General features: G+C 42.3%; 1 protein-coding gene across 2 annotated transcripts in view; it reads right to left on the bottom strand.

Annotated features, from left to right (window-relative positions):
- GRAMD1A (GRAM domain containing 1A) overlaps window positions 1-16,986 on the bottom strand; it is a 72,541-nt gene extending 55,555 nt beyond the window's left edge. For both annotated transcript variants that reach the window (XM_075277933.1, XM_075277932.1), the window contains exon 1: window positions 16,548-16,986. In XM_075277933.1, coding sequence (XP_075134034.1) covers window positions 16,548-16,555 — 8 coding nt within the window. In that variant the 5' untranslated portion in view covers window positions 16,556-16,986. The remainder of the gene's footprint in view (window positions 1-16,547) is intronic.
- Between the last annotated feature and the right edge of the window lie 5,883 nt (window positions 16,987-22,869).

Genomic DNA, 22,869 nt, shown 5'->3' on the forward strand with positions numbered 1-22,869 from the left:
GGAATGTTAATCGCTGTGAGCAGTGATAAAGCTGCAGCACCAGGAGCTCAGAGAGGAGGAAGCAGATGAGAGAGGGGTGCAGTAAATCTGCAGAGAGGAACAATGCTATATATACAAAGCCTCCGTCCTGCCCTGTCATCTCAGCACAGGAGCACCACAGGCAAATTTATAGCTCCAGCACCAATCCGCTGAGAGTGTAACAAAGCTGCAGCCATGGAGAAGGCAACGTCCTCAGAATCGCTGCGGCTGGTGAAGCTGACCGTTCCAAAAGTCGATGCATTTATCTGCCTAATTCCCTAATGTGATATCTGGCGTCTGCCTCCTATTGGCTTTGTCTAACAGTCTTAGACTTGCCAAATTTTAGAAATTTTGCACAGACCATGCCCTAATTTCGCACACTATGCCCCCTTTGCACAGACCATGCTCTCATTGTGTAGACCGTGACCCCTTTGCACAGATTATGACCCCTTTGCACAGTATATCCATCTTTGCACAAACCATGCCCCCTTTGCACAGACCATGCTCTCATTGTGTAGACCGTGACCCCTTTGCACAGACTGTGACCCCTTTGCACAGGATATCCATCATTGCACAGACCACATCGTCTTTGCACAGACCACACTGCATAGACCATGACCTTATTGCATAGACTGTGACCCCTTTGCACAGGATATCCATCTTTTCACAGACCGTGACCCCTTTGCACAGACTGTGACCCCTTTCAAAAACCACACCCTCTTTGCACAGACCACGACCTCATTGCATAGACCGTGACCCCTTTACACAGGATATCCATCTTTTCACAGACCGTGCCCACTTTGCACAGACCATGCTCTCATTGTGTAGACTATGACCCCTTTGCACAGACCGTGACTCCTTTGCACTGGATATCCATCTTTGCATAGGCCATGCCCTCTTTGTGTAGACTGCGACCCCTTTGCTCAAACCGCAATCTCTTTGCACCGACCACTTTGCACAGACCATGACCTCATTGCATAGACTGTGACCCCTTTGCACAGGATATCCATCTTTTCACAGACCGTGCCCACTCTGCACAGACCTCTTTGCACAGACCATGACCTCATTGCATAGACTCTGTCCCCTTTGCTCAGACTGTACCTACCTTGAACAGACTGTGCCCTCTTTTACAGGGCACATAGCCCCCTCACACAGATCTGCTGCTGTTCCCTGTATTTGCATGCTCAATGGCACCAAAGACAACTATGGCGTGCTACATTTCAGGAGGTTCCAAGACGCCTCTGCTGCACCCTGGAGATTTGCAAGTTCTTCCAGCAGTCTAGATATTGCAGTAAAATTGGCAAGTATAGTGTTAATTAAATAATAATATTGCATTCTGCACCAACCCTAGAAGATCCATTAATGCTTCATACAGCTGTATACAAATCTGCCCCCTTGTGGTGGCAACTGGCAGTCAAGAGCTTGTAAGCCTATACAAGGGTAACAAAGGATCCACGCTTTGTAAATTAAGATGACCAGAGAAAAACAACGAAGGAGGAAGAGAAATCCAGGTTGGGTCTAAGTCATCTGCTGAAAACTTGACCCAGACAGAAACAGCTCAATAATTAAAGAAGGTTGTGAGAGGAACATGACACAATCTACAGCGTCCGCGGAAGAACAAGACAATAACCACAGAACGCCTGCGACGGCACTACACAAACCACTGATGGAGGTGTGAAGAAACCCTAAGATCCCTCACCAAGGACAAAAGGTGTTGGAGACCCAATTCAAGGTTCTCCGGTGTTGTCCTGTTCACCGAGAGACACAAGGTCATATGTCACTTGTCTTAAAGATACACAGCCATTTTGGGGTTCTTGCTCCTTGTCAGTACAGAGTATACGATCTACAGATGAGCTAAGGAATAGATTTGTGGCCTATCAGGTTGACACCGTCATCATACAGATGTGGTATATAGGAATCATGCCCTAAAATAGTCTACAAATAATGTGTTTTGCCCCTGCTGGCCATCTGTGGTACTGCAGTTTTTCAAAAATAAACTATAGAGAATGTTCTATGGATTGATATACACAAGAACTTGCCCTTTTACCCCCCCCCCCCCCTCCTCCAACGCCCTCAGTGCACATCCTCTAATGTTAGTGTTCAGACCCAACCAGCGTTGAGGCCTGGTCTGTGTCATGGCGGTGACGCAGCAAACACCCCGCCACCTTCTATCTGACTTACAATATCATGGAGAACCATTAAGATCTTTTCATCGGATAGAAATCTGCAGTTCTCAGCGGTGAGAAGAGTCAGGAGACGCAGATTAGATCGCAACTTATTTACGGAAAATGGTTATTTCTGTCCCTTTTCGGTTAATCTGCTCAGCAGACCATTAAACCTGTTAATAACCAGTATGTACTGGGGACGAGGCCCAAAGCTGCTGAGTTCTCATTACTGAACTGCAGGCCGCTGCAATACTCCCCTTTCTGTTTCCTTCCTGAACATGACGCCCCCTCCTCACCTACACAGCTGTCATTAACCCCTGCAGTCCTGGAAATAGAGGAGGTCTCTGTATAATACATCTAAAGGGTCTGGAAACATGTACTGAATGTATCCATAATACACAGAGTGATGTCACAGTACAGGGATAATACACAGAGTGATGTCACAGTACAGGGATAATACACACAGTGATGTCACAGTACAGGGATAATACACACAGTGATGTCACAGTACAGAGATAATACACACAGTGATGTCACAGTACAGAGATAATACACACAGTGATGTCACAGTACAGGATAATACACACAGTGATGTCACAGTACAGAGATAATACACACAGTGATGTCACAGTACAGGGATAATACACAGAGTGATGTCACAGTACAGGGATAATACACAGAGTGATGTCACAGTACAGGGATAATACACACAGTGATGTCACAGTACAGGGATAATACACACAGTGATGTCACAGAACAGAGATAATACACACAGTGATGTCACAGTACAGGGATAATACACACAGTGATGTCACAGTACAGGATAATACACAGAGTGATGTCACAGTACAGAGATAATACACACAGTGATGTCACAGTACAGGGATAATACACACAGTGATGTCACAGTACAGAGATAATACACACAGTGATGTCACAGTACAGGATAATACACACAGTGATGTCACAGTACAGAGATAATACACACAGTGATGTCACATTACAGGATAATACACACAGTGATGTCACAGTACAGGGATAATACACACAGTGATGTCACAGTACAGGGATAATACACACAGTGATGTCACAGGACAGAGATAATACACACAGTGATGCCACAGTACAGAGATTATACACACAGTGATGTCACAGTACAGGGATAATACACACAGTGATGTCACAGTACAGACATAATACACACAGTGATGTCACAGTACAGAGATAATACACACAGTGATGTCACAGTACAGAGATAATACACACAGTGATGTGACAGTACAGAGATAATACACACAGTGATGTCACAGTACAGGATAATACACAGAGTGATGTCACAGTACAGGATAATACACAGAGTGATGTCACAGTACAGGATAATACACAGAGTGATGTCACAGTACAGGGATAATACACACAGTGATGTCACAGTACAGGGATAATACACACAGTGATGTCACAGTACAGGATAATACACAGAGTGATGTCACAGTATAGGGATAATACACACAGTGATGTCACAGTACAGAGATAATACACACAGTGATGTCACAGTACAGGGATAATACACACAGTGATGTCACAGTACAGGGATAATACACACAGTGATGTCACAGTACAGAGATAATACACACAGTGATGTCACAGTACAGGATAATACACACAGTGATGTCACAGTACAGGGATAATACACACAGTGATGTCACAGTACAGGGATAATACACACAGTAATGTCACAGTACAGGGATAATACACACAGTGATGTCACAGTACAGGATAATACACACAGTGATGTCACAGTACAGGATAATACACACAGTGATGTCACAGTACAGAGATAATACACACAGTGATGTCACAGTACAGAGATAATACACACAGTGATGTCACAGTACAGAGATAATACACACAGTGATGTCACAGTACAGGGATAATACACACAGTGATGTCACAGTACAGAGATAATACACACAGTGATGTCACAGTACAGAGATAATACACACAGTGATGTCACAGTACGGGGATAATACACACAGTGATGTCACAGTACAGAGATAATACACACAGTGATGTCACAGTACAGGGATAATACACACAGTGATGTCACAGTACAGAGATAATACACACAGTGATGTCACAGTACAGAGATAATACACACAGTGATGTCACAGTACAGGGATAATACACACAGTGATGTCACAGTACAGGGATAATACACACAGTGATGTCACAGTACAGGGATAATACACACAGTGATGTCACAGTACAGAGATAATACACACAGTGATGTCACAGTACAGGATAATACACACAGTGATGTCACAGTACAGGGATAATACACACAGTGATGTCACAGTACAGAGATAATACACACAGTGATGTCACAGTACAGGGATAATACACACAGTGATGTCACAGTACAGAGATAATACACACAGTGATGTCACAGTACAGGATAATACACACAGTGATGTCACAGTACAGGGATAATACACACAGTGATGTCACAGTATAGAGATAATACACACAGTGATGTCACAGTACAGAGATAATACACACAGTGATGTCACAGTACAGGGATAATACACAGTGATGTCACAGTACAGGGATAATACACACAGTGATGTCACAGTACAGGATAATACACACAGTGATGTCACAGTACAGGATAATACACACAGTGATGTCACAGTACAGAGATAATACACACAGTGATGTCACAGTACAGAGATAATACACACAGTGATGTCACAGTACAGAGATAATACACACAGTGATGTCACAGTACAGGGATAATACACACAGTGATGTCACAGTACAGAGATAATACACACAGTGATGTCACAGTACAGAGATAATACACACAGTGATGTCACAGTACGGGGATAATACACACAGTGATGTCACAGTACAGAGATAATACACACAGTGATGTCACAGTACAGGGATAATACACAGTGATGTCACAGTACAGAGATAATACACACAGTGATGTCACAGTAGTGTAGATAGTGCAGACCATTATATAATGGCGCAATAATAATGCAGACAAAAAAAGGTCAGATGATGTCACATACAGATATAATGCACAGATAAATATTACAGCACAGGAGTAATATAAGACACTAGCTGGTACCCGCGACTTCGTCTGCGGTGATTGTAGCAGTGGGTATATACAGGCGCGGGTAAGGTTTTCGTACTGTGTATAAGGTGTGGGATATGAAATGTAACTTTGTATCTTGTTTTTTCTGTAATTCAGACAATACGTGAGACTTTTGTGTTGCAGTTACTTTGTATTTGAGCTGCTATATATACGGTGTTGTGAGAAACTTTACATAGTGACTTTGGGACAGAAGTATTTGAAGTTAACCCCTTCCCGTCGATGGCTTTTTTTGATTTTGGTTTTTCATTTTTGACTCCCCTCCTTCTAAGCCCCATAACTTTTTTATTTCTCCGCTCCCAGAGTCATATGAGGTCCTAATTTTTCTTGGGACAAATTTTTCTTCATGATGCCACCATTAATTATTATATATAATGTACTGGGAAGCAGGGAAAAAATTCTGAATGGGGTGGATTTGACCAAAAAATGCATTTCTGCGACTTTCTTACGGGCTTTGGTTTTACGGCGTTCACTGTGCAACCAAAATGACATGTCCCCTGTATTCTGTGTTTCGTTACGATTCCGGGGATACCAAATTTATATGGTTTTATTTACATTTTGACCCCTTAAAAAAATCCAAAACTGTGTTAAAACATTTTTTTTTTTGAAAAGTCGTCATATTCCGACAGCCGTAACTTTTTTATACGTAAGTGTACGGGGATGTATAGGGCGTCTTTTTTTGCGGGGTCGGGTGTACTTTTTAGTTCTACCATTTTCGGGAAATGTTATTGCTTTGATCACTGTTTATTCAAATTTTTATCAGAATCAAAAGAGTGAAAAAACGGCGGTTTGGCACTTTTGACCATTTTTCCCGCTACGGCGTTTACCGAACAGGAAAAATATTTGTATAGATTTGTAGAGCGGGCGATTTCGGACGCGGGGATACCTAACATGTATGTGTTTCACAGTTTTTAACTACTTTTATATGTGTTCTAGGGAAAGGGGGGTGATTTGAATTTTTAATCCTTTTTATTTGTTTTTATATTTTTTTTACTTTTTTTTTAAACTTTTTTTTTTGCATTTATTAGACCGCCTAGGGGTATTGACATGGGTGGGCGGTGTCGCGGATTGTCAGAGCGGTGGGGGTCGGCAAACATGGCTGCTCCGGAGCGTTAAAGAGAACCTCCTGGAGTATCGTTAAGGGGAGGGGCAAAGTGGTAAAGTATATGTATATGTGATTGTGTGGGGTTAGGGGCGAGGCTGTAGAGGGCAATATGAATTTTGTGGCTTGCTATGGTCCAAAGTGTGTGAGATTGCAGAGATGGTGGTGTGAGTTTGGATTTTGTGGGGGTCCTGGCACAAACGTATGTGCGCTGTTGTGACGAAAAGTAGCCTATTGCGCAATCGAGTGTATTAACTATGTTTGTGGAAACTTTCAGCCAAATTGGTCGAGCGGGTTTTGCGTGATTGAGGAACAAACATCCAAACATCCAAACACACAAACATCCAAACTCACAAACTTTCACATTTATAATATTAATAGGATAATACGGCAGGTGACAGTGCACACCGCTGTAGTAACCTCCATCCTCCGCTATAGTCAGTAAGTACATCTCAGTATTTGGGCCCAGCTGCCATGTCTGTCCCGGTAGTGTCGGCCATGAATCTCTGCTATTCATATTCAGCCATGACCAATCGATCACGCTGAGAACAGATAATGATCCTTTTAGCCATCGACCCTGAAATCAGCGTTTGAGGAGGAAATCTTCAGAGGACGTATATTAATAATCCGCATCCTTGAGAGCTCATCTGTGCACTCCGCAGTTACATCGCCCTGGAGAACCTCTTTAAGATATCTGGTGACTTGTATATAGATGAGAAAGACTCTGCAAATATTTAGGGTCAAGCTGTGAAGTTGTTTCCTCCCTCAGTGTGAGGTATTACACATGTTTATATATATCCGTCCATGATGCCATCCTGCGGCCTAGTGTCCTGCTCATCCTAATCTACCTGCTTCATGTACAGTAAGGACTGACACTGCAGTATAATGTCCAGGCTCCGGGTACAGTAACATCCCCATCTGGAATACTATACAAGATGTCTTATAAGGGGACGACTCAGGGCCAGAGATGTCCGCAATGTATAGAGGATCGGATTAGAGCAATAATAAATAAAACTCTAAAAATTCCAGGAATAAAACATTGACATTTTGACTTGTGGTTCTGGTTAAGGCCCCCCATTCCCATCTAGGCCTACAATGTGTGATACTATCTACGGAGGCGGTGTATCTAAATGTAGCATATGTGATATTGTTTGCTGAACTGCTGTATCTAATCCTGTTAGGTGTATTATTATTTGTTGAGCCACTGTATCTAAGCCTATCCTATCTCATACTGTACTCTAGTTACTGTATCTAAGCCTATCATATCTCATACTGTACTCTAGTCACTGTATCTAAGTCTATCCTATCTCATACTGTACTCTAGTCACTGTATCTAAGCCTATCTTATCTCATACTGTACTCTAGTCACTGTATCTAAGCCTATCCTATCTCATACTGTATCTAGTCACTGTATCTAAGCCTATCCTATCTCATACTGTACTCTAGTTACTGTATCTAAGCCTATCCTATCTCATACTGTACTCTAGTTACTGTATCTAAGCCTATCATATCTCATACTGTACTCTAGTCACTGTATCTAAGCCTATCCTATCTCATACTGTACTCTAGGCACTGTATCTAAGCCTATCCTATCTCATACTGTACTCTAGTCACTGTATCTAAGCCTATCGTATCTCATACTGTACTCTAGGCACTGTATCTAAGCCTATCACATCTCATACTGTACTCTAGTCACTGTATCTAAGCCTGTCATGTGTGATACTTTCTGCTGAGTTGCTGTATCTAAGCTTTCCATGTGTAATATCCTCCCATACATCCCACAGCATACAGTCAGGATTCCTATTAAACATACAGAATCTATATTAGTAGCGGCGTTTACGCCTACATTCCCCCTCCTCCATTCGCGTGCATTGAGGTGACACGTACATAATACACATGTACAGCGTCTGGCCACATACTAGCTGTGCAGTCATATAGACGCATGTACACACATGAATAAATGATGATGAAAGCAACAGGTCTGATCATGGGGACAGGCCTCTTCATGCTGAGCAGACAGTCGGGATCCTATGAAGCTGTCATCTCCACCTCACAGTTAGTCAGTCCCTGGTTTAGGTCTCTGGTTATTTGTCTTGGATCTTCCACTCAGTCCTGGCAATTTGTGTTATGTTGCTGGATACCCCAGGCCTCTATAAAACACCCGCCCTACCCCCATGGCTGTCTATTAGCTCCACTTCTGCTGTCACTTGTTGGTGCAGTTATTGGGACAAACCCAGAACAGGCCTCCAGTGTCACAATCCTTCCTCCATAGAAGGTGGATGGACTGATAATGTTCTCCGAAATGTTACTAAACCTAGAAACATCTCAACAACCGTCATAGGAGTCACTGGTTCTTGTTAGTCACTGGTTCTTGTTAGTCTGCCATCAGAAGTCTTCTGACAGCAGCCATATATTCATAATACTGCTCTTATGTACAAGAATATAACTACTATAATACTACTCCTATGTACAAGAATATAACTACTATAATACTGCTCCTATATACAAGAATATAACTACTATAATACTGCTCCTATGTACAAGAATATAAGTACTATAATACTGCTCCTATATACAAGAATATAACTACTATAATACTACTCCTATGTACAAGAATATAACTACTATAATACTGCTCCTATGTACAAGAATATAACTACTATAATACTGCTCCTATGTACAAGAATATAACTACTATAATACTACTCCTATGTACAAGAATATAACTACTATAATACTGCTCCTATGTACAAGAATATAACTACTATAATACTACTCCTATGTACAAGAATATAACTACTATAATACTACTCCTATGTACAAGAATATAACTACTATAATACTACTCCTATGTACAAGAATATAACTACTATAATACTGCTCCGATGTACAAGAATATAACTACTATAATACTGCTCCGATGTACAAGAATATAACTACTATAATACTACTCCTATGTACAAGAATATAACTACTATAATACTACTCCTATGTACAAGAATATAACTACTATAATACTACTCCTATGTACAAGAATATAACTACTATAATACTGCTCCTATGTACAAGAATATAACTACTATAATACTACTCCTATGTACAAGAATATAACTACTATAATACTGCTCCTATGTACAAGAATATAACTACTATAATACTACTCCTATGTACAAGAATATAACTGCTATAATACTACCTCCTATGTACAAGAATACAACTACTATAATACTACTCCTATGTACAAGAATATAACTATTATAGTACTGCTCCTATGTACAAGAATATAGCTACTATAATACTACCTCCTATGTACAAGAATATAACTACTATAATACTGCTCCTATGTACCAGAATATAACTACTATAATACTACTCCTATGTACAAGAATATAACTACTATAATACTACTCCTATGTACAAGAATGTAACTACTATAATACTGCTCCTATGTACAAGAATATAACTACTATAATACTGCTCCGATGTACAAGAATATAACTACTATAATACTGCTCCGATGTTACCTGTCTGACCTTGAGCGGGGTGAGGAGACCTCTTCAGATCATTGTGCGGTTTATTAGGTATGTGGCAGGGTTTATTGATACACTGGAGGAGGGAGAGTGAGACATACAAGAGCAGAGCAGGATGGCAGAGCTGGTGTATATCGCACAGATCACACCGATGCAGATCCATGCTCATAGACACAAATCCCAGGATTATTTTGCATGTTACATGGAGATAATACTGTATCATTTGCTCTGACTTTTCTGGTGTTTTATTTTATGCAGGATTGGCCATAGAGAACAAGGATCAAAATGCACCAGTGGCCAATAACTCCCCACCAACCCCCGGGATTCCTTCTAGATGTGTTGCTTTATGACGAGTATCAGGAGCCACAAGTAACCCTGGAATAACAATCACCACAATCAATTGTATTTGCATCTCCCTCTACCGGAGCCCGGATGGCGTCATCTTATCATATATATATATATATTATATATATACTAAATCATGTCTGTGCAATAATAGAATAGCTTGTCCCCAGTGACATCACTGTGTGTATTATCTCTGTACTGTGACATCACTGTGTGTATTATCCTGTACTGTGACATCACTGTGTGTATTATCCTGTACTGTGACATCACTGTGTGTATTATCCTGTACTGTGACATCACTGTGTGTATTATCCTGTACTGTGACATCACTGTGTGTATTATCCCCGTACTGTGACATCACTGTGTGTATTATCCTGTACTGTGACATCACTGTGTGTATTATCTCTGTACTGTGACATCACTGTGTGTATTATCCTGTACTGTGACATCACTGTGTATATTATCTCTGTACTGTGACATCACTGTGTGTATTATCCTGTACTGTGACATCACTGTGTGTATTATCCCTGTACTGTGACATCACTGTGTGTATTATCCTGTACTGTGACATCACTGTGTGTATTATCCCTGTACTGTGACATCACTGTGTGTATTATCCTGTACTGTGACATCACTGTGTGGATTATCCCTGTACTGTGACATCACTGTATTATCCCTGTACTGTGACATCACTGTGTGTATTATCTCTGTACTGTGACATCACTGTGTGTATTATCTCTGTACTGTGACATCACTGTGTGTATTATCCTGTACTGTGACATCACTGTGTGGATTATCCCTGTACTGTGACATCACTGTGTGTATTATCTCTGTACTGTGACATCACTGTGTGTATTATCCCTGTACTGTGACATCACTGTGTGTATTATCTCTGTACTGTGACATCACTGTGTGTATTATCCTGTACTGTGACATCACTGTGTGTATTATCTCTGTACTGTGACATCACTGTGTGTATGATCTCTGTACTGTGACATCACTGTGTGTATTATCCCTGTACTGTGACATCACTGTGTGTATTATCTCTGTACTGTGACATCACTGTGTGTATTATACTGTACTGTGACATCACTGTGTGTATTATCCTGTACTGTGACATCACTGTGTGTATTATCCCTGTACTGTGACATCACTGTGTGTATTATCTCTGTACTGTGACATCACTGTGTGTATTATCTCTGTACTGTGACATCACTGTGTGTATTATCCCTGTACTGTGACATCACTGTGTGTATTATCTCTGTACTGTGACATCACTGTGTGTATTATCCCTGTACTGTGACATCACTGTGTGTATTATCTCTGTACTGTGACATCACTGTGTGTATTATCTCTGTACTGTGACATCACTGTGTGTATTATCCCTGTACTGTGACATCACTGTGTGTATTATCTCTGTACTGTGACATCACTGTGTGTATTATCCCTGTACTGTGACATCACTGTGTGTATTATCTCTGTACTGTGACATCACTGTGTGTATTATCCTGTACTGTGACATCACTGTGTGTATTATCCTGTACTGTGACATCACTGTGTGTATTATCTCTGTACTGTGACATCACTGTGTGTATTATCCCTGTACTGTGACATCACTGTGTGTATTATCCTGTACTGTGACATCACTGTGTATATTATCCTGTACTGTGACATCACTGTGTGTATTATCCCTGTACTGTGACATCACTGTGTGTATTATCTCTGTACTGTGACATCACTGTGTGTATTATCCCCGTACTGTGACATCACTGTGTGTATTATCTCTGTACTGTGACATCACTGTGTGTATTATCCTGTACTGTGACATCACTGTGTGTATTATCCTTTACTGTGACATCACTGTGTGTATTATCTCTGTACTGTGACATCACTGTGTGTATTATCCCTGTACTGTGACATCACTGTGTGTATTATCCCTGTACTGTGACATCACTGTGTGTATTATCCTGTACTGTGACATCACTGTGTGTATTATCTCTGTACTGTGACATCACTGTGTGTATTATCTCTGTACTGTGACATCACTGTGTGTATTATCTCTGTACTGTGACATCACTGTGTGTATTATCTCTGTACTGTGACATCACTGTGTGTATTATCTCTGTACTGTGACATCACTGTGTGTATTATCTCTGTACTGTGACATCACTGTGTGTATTATCTCTGTACCGTTACATCACTGTGTGTATTATCCTGTACTGTGACATCACTGTGTGTATTATCTCTGTACTGTGACATCACTGTGTGTATTATCTCTGTACTGTGACATCACTGTGTGTATTATCTCTGTACTGTGACATCACTGTGTGTATTATCTCTGTACTGTGACATCACTGTGTGTATTATCCCCGTACTGTGACATCACTGTGTGTATTATCTCTGTACTGTGACATCACTGTGTGTATTATCCTGTACTGTGACATCACTGTGTGTATTATCCCTGTACTGTGACATCACTGTGTGTATTATCCCTGTACTGTGGCATCACTGTGTGTATTATCTCTGTACTGTGACATCACTGTGTGTATTATCCCTGTACTGTGACATCACTGTGTGTATTATCCCTGTACTGTGACATCACTGTGTGTATTATCCTGTACTGTGACATCACTGTGTGTATTATCTCTGTACTGTGACATCACTGTGTGTATTATCCCTGTACTGTGACATCACTGTGTGTATTATCCCTGTACTGTGACATCACTGTGTGTATTATCCTGTACTGTGACATCACTGTGTGTATTATCCTGTACTGTGACATCACTGTGTGTATTATCCCTGTACTGTGACATCACTGTGTGTATTATCTCTGTACTGTGACATCACTGTGTGTATTATCCCTGTACTGTGACATCACTGTGTGTATTATACTGTACTGTGACATCACTGTGTGTATTATCCCTGTACTGTGACATCACTGTGTGTATTATCCTGTACTGTGACATCACTGTGTGTATTATCCTGTACTGTGACATCACTGTGTGTATTATCTCTGTACTGTGACATCGCTGTGTGTATTATCCTGTACTGTGACATCACTGTGTGTATTATCTCTGTACTGTGACATCACTGTGTGTATGATCTCTGTACTGTGACATCACTGTGTGTATTATCTCTGTACTGTGACATCTCTGTGTGTATTATCTCTGTACTGTGACATCACTGTGTGTATTATCCTGTACTGTGACATCACTGTGTGTATTATACTGTACTGTGACATCACTGTGTGTATTATCCTGTACTGTGACATCACTGTGTGTATTATCTCTGTACTGTGACATCACTGTGTGTATTATCTCTGTACTGTGACATCACTGTGTGTATTATCTCTGTACTGTGACATCACTGTGTGTATTATCCCCGTACTGTGACATCACTGTGTGTATTATCTCTGTACTGTGACATCACTGTGTGTATTATCCTGTACTGTGACATCACTGTGTGTATTATCCCTGTACTGTGGCATCACTGTGTGTATTATCTCTGTACTGTGACATCACTGTGTGTATTATCCCTGTACTGTGACATCACTGTGTGTATTATCCCTGTACTGTGACATCACTGTGTGTATTATCCCCGTACTGTGACATCACTGTGTGTATTATCTCTGTACTGTGACATCACTGTGTGTATTATCCTGTACTGTGACATCACTGTGTGTATTATCCCTGTACTGTGACATCACTGTGTGTATTATCTCTGTACTGTGACATCACTGTGTGTATTCTCTGTACTGTGACATCACTGTGTGTATTATCCCTGTACTGTGACATCACTGTGTGTATTATCTCTGTACTGTGACATCACTGTGTGTATTATCTCTGTACTGTGACATCACTGTGTGTATTATCCCTGTACTGTGACATCACTGTGTGTATTATCCCTGTACTGTGACATCACTGTGTGTATTATCCTGTACTGTGACATCACTGTGTGTATTATCCTGTACTGTGACATCACTGTGTGTATTATCCCTGTACTGTGACATCACTGTGTGTATTATCCCTGTACTGTGACATCACTGTGTGTATTATCTCTGTACTGTGACATCACTGTGTGTATTATCCCTGTACTGTGACATCACTGTGTGTATTATACTGTACTGTGACATCACTGTGTGTATTATCCCTGTACTGTGACATCACTGTGTGTATTATCCTGTACTGTGACATCACTGTGTGTATTATCCTGTACTGTGACATCACTGTGTGTATTATCTCTGTACTGTGACATCGCTGTGTGTATTATCCTGTACTGTGACATCACTGTGTGTATTATCTCTGTACTGTGACATCACTGTGTGTATGATCTCTGTACTGTGACATCACTGTGTGTATTATCTCTGTACTGTGACATCTCTGTGTGTATTATCTCTGTACTGTGACATCACTGTGTGTATTATCTCTGTACTGTGACATCACTGTGTGTATTATCTCTGTACTGTGACATCTCTGTGTGTATTATCTCTGTACTGTGACATCACTGTGTGTATTATCTCTGTACTGTGACATCACTGTGTGTATTATCTCTGTACTGTGACATCACTGTGTGTATTATCCTGTACTGTGACATCACTGTGTGTATTATCTCTGTACTGTGACATCTCTGTGTGTATTATCTCTGTACTGTGACATCACTGTGTGTATTATCTCTGTACTGTGACATCACTGTGTGTATTATCTCTGTACTGTGACATCACTGTGTGTATTATCCTGTACTGTGACATCACTGTGTGTATTATCTCTGTACTGTGACATCACTGTGTGTATTATCCTGTACTGTGACATCACTGTGTGTATTATCCTGTACTGTGACATCACTGTGTGTATTATCTCTGTACTGTGACATCACTGTGTGTATTATCCTGTACTGTGACATCACTGTGTGTATTATCCTGTACTGTGACATCACTGTGTGTATTATCCTGTACTGTGACATCACTGTGTGTATTATCTCTGTACTGTGACATCACTGTGTGTATTATCCTGTACTGTGACATCACTGTGTGTATTATCCTGTACTGTGACATCACTGTGTGTATTATCTCTGTACTGTGCTGATCAGCGCTGCACAGGTATATTACAATGTATCGCTGCAGCCATTGCTCTCGTGTCCTGGATTGCTGGTGTCTGCATGTTGTACTATTACTCGGTGACGCATTGTAGCTGTGTGATCGGTCACTATAGGATTGCGGCCTTGAAATACAGACCCCAGTGTTTCTATTTACTGACAGCAAGCAGAGATCCAGAGATCCACCAAGTCTATTAGAGACCTGCAGCCCCTTTCATTACAGCATTAGTTACCCAGGTCTGGGCGACCCTTCCATGCGGCGCCGTTACCCCAGGAGCTAGCACTCTTTGCGGCCCTCTATCTGCACACAACATATGTTATGATTCATATCAGACAACACCTTTAACCTGTCCGGGTAAAGAAACCCCCGCAGGGAAGAAGGGGAAGGAACCAATCTCCAGACAGATGGATTTCGGGTAAGAATCGAAACTCGTAGCCCTGTTTGGCCCCAGCTCCTCATTTCTATAGAATTAGTTTCGGATAAGGGCATGTTCACATCTGCATAGTTTAATCCGTTCCGTAGTAGGAACAGGAGAACAGATTAAGCAATAAAGACGGCCCCGAGGAACCCCATTGACTATTTTGGGGATCATCGGGTACCCCTATCCGTCCGTGCTTGCAGGACTCTGTTCCAAACGTACCCTAAGAGGTGCAAAACCTGGGGGTACAAGTGCAAAACCTGCAATTTGGGGTACTGTTCCCCGGAATAATACCGCTACACGGACCCACCTCTATAGGAAATTTTGGGAGGTGTGTTCCCCTGCAGAGGTTAACGACAGGCGTCTCTATTTCCTCACCGGTGCCACGTTTCATCCCAAAACAATCGCAATATTGTATCCCAAAACACTGACCACGTGTGCGGCGCCCAGCCACTATTAACCCCCGCCGGCCAGTCACCGCCATCTCCTCTGGATCGGCGCCGCTCATTCATCGGGTGCCGCAGACTACAAGGCCTGGCCCAAAATATATAGGGGAAGGCGAGGGCTGGCAAGGGTTAAACGTACGCAACGTCTTCCTGTTCTCTGGTGCACATCCACTGGCCGGGGGATTGCCAAATCCGTTTTCAAAACAGTAACCCTATCCTGGCTCCCCCTCCCTCCTGCCCCAGGCCTGAAAAACGGGGTGCTGAGACTCACTCGATCATATTGGGGGGCTCCACGTGTCCCTCGTAGACCCGGCTTCTTCAGTCTGATGGCTGTGTCATGGCCCTGTCTGCGGAGGATGTGGACTGTGGCGCCGCCGGTTAGGTTGTCGCTGTGTTACTTTGTATCATGTTGTCGTCTGCGGGTGCGTCGTTGATGCTGGTTGTGTTTTTGGGGGGCGGTGGGTTTGGCTTGTGTGGGGTTGACGGTATGTCACTGCCTGCTGCTCACGGTCTCTTTTCTTTCCATGCTGTCTCCGCTTGGCTACATCTGTTTCCTTTGTGTGTGCGTGAAGGTTTTTCCGCATCTGTACGGCCCTAGGTATGAGCCCGTCTTTGTGATCCCATCTCAGCCGGCCATGGTTCCCGGGCTCAGCGTCCCTCTCCTCCTCCTCCTCCTCCTCCTCTCTCTGTGTCTCTCTCTTTCTCTCTCTTCTCCGGCATTCAGGAATCTGACACCGACCAGCTCAGACGCCCTCCCCTTTTTACAAATGGGAAACGAGGCAAAAGCATCACACAATATGTCACAGCCCCAGGCAGCAGCGAGCGAGGGTCTTACGTAGTCAAGGAGGGGGCGGCATTAATAAATATGCCCAGCAGGCGGAGAATGTGCCCCAAACTAACGCAGGGCAGATGGTGGGGGTTGTAGTCATAGCACTGAGATTACTGAGAGAATCATTATTGTATGGTTGTAACATCACTAGAGATGAGCGAACAGTGAAATATTTGATATTCGATATTCGTTTCGAATAGCCGCTCAATATTCGACTATTTGAACGAATATCGAACCCCATTCTAGTCTATGGTGGAAAATGCTCATTTCAGGGGATCCCACCATTCAGCTCAGGAGAGTCACCAAGTCCACTATGACACCCCAGGAAATGATGCCAACACCCTGCAATGCAACTGGGACAGCAGGGGAAGCATGTCTGGGGGCATCTAACAAGCCCAAGTCACTGTATTACGTCACTATCTTGTCAGGATCCCTGTCAGCTTGCAATAAGCGGGACCTGACTTTTTCCCATAGGAATGCATTAACCAGTGTTGATTGGCCGAATGCCATACAGAGTACAGCATTCGGCCAATCAATGCTGGTTCTGCCGGAGGAGGCGGAGTCTAACATCAGTCTCCATTGTGGTCCAATCTTAGATGTAGCAGCGTTGAGCGCACACCCGAGATGTAGCAGAGCTGAGTGTGCGCTGAGCTCTGCTACACCAGAGGCCCGGAATACTATTGTCTGATGCAATAATTCTAATATTGTCTGATCACCTACCCTCTAAATGTCAAAATGCTGCGGAATATGTTGGTGCCTTATAAAGTCATTATATTATGTCACTAGTAGTATCATCAACAATAATATATTATATCATATTAAATAAACATATTATTATTATTTAGTATCAGCCATAATATATATATATATATATATATATATATATATATATATATATATATATCTCAGACATTATTATGATTATTATTATATTATGCCATTAGTGGTATCATCAACCATAATATATTTTATAATATTAAATTAAAAATTTTTTATATTATTATCATCATATTATAAAACTAGTAGTATCATCATCCATACTATATTATATTATCATTAGTAGTATCGTCTTCCATATTATATTACTAGTAGTATCATCCATATGATGAGCAGTATTATACTAGTAGTAATAGTAGACTCATGATCCCCAATGTATTATTAGTAATATTAGTAGTATCCTCATCATCCATATTGTAGTAATCCTGTATTAGTGGCAGTATTATATTATATTATGTATAACACTAGTCACTATTTACATCCTGTTAATAAATGATCTAATATTACATAGTGTGGCGCCCCCTGGTGTTCACCTGGTATAGCACTGTGCACGTCCACTTAGTGAGCTGGAGGACACACATGCTCAGTCACTCTCCACACACAGGTCTATACCTAGTGATCCCCTGTTCCCTGCAGTAGGTGGCAGTATAATGGAGAAGGCCATACTGCCACCTACTGGCCAGGGGCAGGACATACTTGTTCCTATTTAAATACTGGTACGTTTGATAATAGTGGTGGTATGATGATGATGATGATGTCTGTTCCCCACCCCCATGCTTTACACTGCAGCTCAGCCTTACACACTATGCTACCATAATGGGGGAGGAGCCTAAGGCTCCACTTTCTGTGATGTCATCGCCCTTGAGTTTCCTGACACTTGCAATCTTAAGACATTCCATCAAAAAAAAAAAAAAAACAAATAAAATTGAATTCCCATCATCCAACATGGAAATCTCCTCGTGTATACAATGTAAAAATACAGCGTGTGCGTCACGGTCGCAACGGTAACCGCCATGTTTCACATGAAATGTGTCTTCTTGGAATAAAAAAAGAGTCTATATCTATTTTGGTGTATCAGAAAGGAAACCTGGTGCCATATACAAGGAACATACCAACAGATGGGGTAGGAACCCCACTAGACGCTACTGTGCTGCTCATCCTGAGCCTCCTGGTTCATGAATAGAATTCTAGAGCTACAGAGATATTTTGGCTGGATTGAAACCGCATCATCTATGCGCCCACTCTACAGCGCCGCCCTGCTGGACAAGACATATATGAGTATAGCCGCTACATAACTGAGATTGCAAGGATGTTATGGCGCCTCCTAGTGGTGTTTTGGCAACTCCATAATCCTATAATTTCTGTTGGTTTTGAGGACGTCAGTATCCTCCAGTCGTCCTTCCCCGACACCAGGGCTGACACCGTACACCCAGACGTCCTGGTTACATGTACAGCTGCCCCATCTATATTTAGTGAGCGGCCGCACTCTCTATTGTGCCCGCCGGTGGTACCACATACCATATGATCTCCGTGACCCTTTTTCCAATACAGAGACATTGAATGTGCTCTCCAGTTACCCTGCGAGAGGTTAAATATCAGGGTCCTGGAGAGTGCAGACGTCAAACTCCTCTCTCACAGTCTGGTCACATGTCCTGAGCCCGAGGAGCCCCGGCCGCCCTGATACAGCCATGTGCCAGGGAGTGTTTACATGTGGAGGCGCCCAAGACGCTGCAAGGTCTCAGAAGAGCGTCATCTAAGAAAGTATTACCCCGGGAGCGGGGACTATCTGCAGACAGAACCTGGGGATCTCCTGTATATAGTGACATGGAGTATACTGGTATAACCTGGGTATATACTGTATATAGTGCATGGAGTATACTAGTATAACCTGGGTATATACTGTATATAGTGCATGGAGTATACTGGTATAACCTGGGCATCTCCTGTATATAGTGCATGGAGTATACTGGTATAACCTGGGTATATACTGTCTATAGTGCATGGAGTATACTGGTATAACCTGGGCATCTCCTGTATATAGTGCATGGAGTATACTGGTATAACCTGGGTATATACTGTATATAGTGCATGGAGTATACTGGTATAACCTGGGTATATACTGTATATAGTGACATGGAGTATACTGGTATAACCTGGGTATATACTGTATATAGTGACATGGAGTATACTGGTATAACCTGGGCATCTCCTGTATATAGTGCATGGAGTATACTGGTATAACCTGGGTATATACTGTCTATAGTGCATGGAGTATACTGGTATAACCTGGGTATATACTGTATATAGTGCATGGAGTATACTGGTATAACCTGGGTATATACTGTATATAGTGACATGGAGTATACTGGTATAATCTGGGTATATACTGTATATAGTGACATGGAGTATACTGGTATAACCTGGGCATCTCCTGTATATAGTGCATGGAGTATACTGGTATAACCTGGGTATATACTGTCTATAGTGCATGGAGTATACTGGTATAACCTGGGTATATACTGTATATAGTGCATGGAGTATACTGGTATAACCTGGGTATATACTGTATATAGTGACATGGAGTATACTGGTATAACCTGGGTATATACTGTATATAGTGACATGGAGTATACTGGTATAACCTGGGTATATACTGTCTATAGTGCATGGAGTATACTGGTATAACCTGGGTATATACTGTATATAGTGCATGGAGTATACTGGTATAACCTGGGTATATACTGTATATACTGCATAGAGTATACTGGTATAACCTGGGTATATAATTATATATGTACAGCTGGTATAATGGGAAGAATATGCAAATCTGTCTTTCATGATGTAAATAGGAAGACAGTGCCTCAGTCATGCAGCCCACTAGGGGGCGCTCCCTTTAACATCATGCCCGACCTTCCTAGAGGCCTTTGCTGCAATGATGTGGGATTTTACCAAGTTAGTCTCTCTTCATCCCACATCATTGCAGCAAAGGCCTCTGGGAAGGTCGGGCATGATGTTAAAGGGAGCGCCCCTAGGGGGCTGCATGACTGAGGCACTGTCTTCTTATTTACATCATGGAAGACAGATTTGCATATTCTTCCCATGATCCCTCACAGTGGAGCGCATATGGCTTATTAAGACTCCATACCTACATGGTGGTCTCTCCCTAAGGAGTGATGATATCCCCTTAACCCCAGCTGGTATAAGTTAGACATCTTCTTGTATATAGTGACTACACTGGTATAACCTGGATAGCTATATACAGTGCCTTGTAAAAGTATTCACACCCCTTATACTTTTTCACGTTTTGTCACCTTACAACCACAAACTTTAAAGGGGTATTCCCACGTCGCATACTCACCAGTCTTCACTGCTGTAAAATCTTCTTTCTTCCTGGTTTCTTGCGTCATTTGGTGGGCGGGGTTTCACATGCAACCTGCCATTTAGCTCCGCCCCAAATTAGCATTTAGCTCCACCCACTGCATAGCGTGATCCTATGGGGCGGCTGAAGGGCCTGTGATGTCATCAAAGGTCCTCAAACAACACTATATGCAAAATATTGGACTATGAAGTACAGGCAGGAGCAACTCCATTCTGCGTTACATACAGAGACTGCCTGTCTTAGCCATAATGAACACAATTGAATTAGCTAGCCTGATAACTGGGAGAACAGAAGAAATGAAAACAGCTCCTCTCCCCTATCTGCTAACAGGAAGCTAGGTCACGTGGTGTAGACACAGGAATAGCTAGAAACACAGGCTCGCTCCCTGCACTTAGCCCCTCCTCCCTCCCCCCTGAGAGCAGCAGATACATCACATGACTTTTGAGCAGATAAGTCAGGGCTGTGACAACAATGAGTTGAATAAAGTAAGATAGTGGACAAACAAAGCAGTTTTGCTGAAGCAGTGTATTTAGGAAAAGTCTTACATCCACATTAACAAGCAGTATAGATAGGATCCTTGTGATGGGACAACCCCTTTAATGTATTGTATTGAGATTTCAGTGACAACCAACACAAAGTATCAAATAATTGGGAAGTGGAAGGAACATGAAACAAATCTGCCAAGTGAGACGTGCAGAAGTCTTCAGCCCCCTATAGTAATACTTTGTACAGTTTCCTTTCGCTCCCATTCTAGCTACAAGTCTTTGGGCTCTGTCTCTACCAGATTTGCACATCTACAGACTGAGATTTTTCCCAGTCTCAAGTCTTTTGCAGCCTCCAACAGGTTTTCTTCCAGGATTGCCCTGTATTTAGCTCCATCCATCTTCCCATCAACTCTGACCTGTCCCTGTCCCTGCTGAAGACAAGCCTCCCCCCCAGCATGGTGCTGCCCCCTATGTGCTACAGTGGGGATGGAGCGTCCAGGGGGATGAGCAGTTACTTCGCCACCACACATAGCACTTTGCATTAAGGCCATAAGGTTCCTCTTTGGTCTCCTCTGACCAGAGCACCTTCTTCTACATGTTTGCTGTATCCCCTCCATGGCTTGTAGCAAACTGCAAACGGCTCTTCTTATGTCTTTCTTTCGACAATGGTCTTCTTGCCGCTCTTCCATAAAGGCCGGGGGTTTGTGGAGGGCATGACTTATAGTTGTCCTGTGGACAGACTCTCCCTGTACCTGAGCTGTGGATTTCCACAGCTCCTCCAGAGTGACCCCGGGCCTCTTGGCTGCTTCTCGGACTAGTGCTCTCCTCGCGAGATCTGTCAGTTTAGTTGGACAACCAAGTCTTGGTAGGTTTGCAGGTGTAGAATACTTTTTCCATGTTTGGATGATGGATTGAACATTGCTCCTTGGGATGCTCAAAGCTTTGGATATGTTTTTAAAACCTAACCCTGCTTTAAACTTCTCCACAACTTTATCTCTGATCCATCTGGCGAGTTCCTTGGTCTTCATGATGCTGTTTGTTCACTAGTTTTCTCTAACAAACCACTGAGGCCTTCACAGAACGGGTGTATTTATACTGAGACTACATGACACACAGCCGGACT

This window comes from Leptodactylus fuscus, chromosome 6, assembly GCF_031893055.1.
Source record: "Leptodactylus fuscus isolate aLepFus1 chromosome 6, aLepFus1.hap2, whole genome shotgun sequence".
NCBI classification, from domain to species: Eukaryota; Metazoa; Chordata; class Amphibia; order Anura; family Leptodactylidae; genus Leptodactylus; species Leptodactylus fuscus.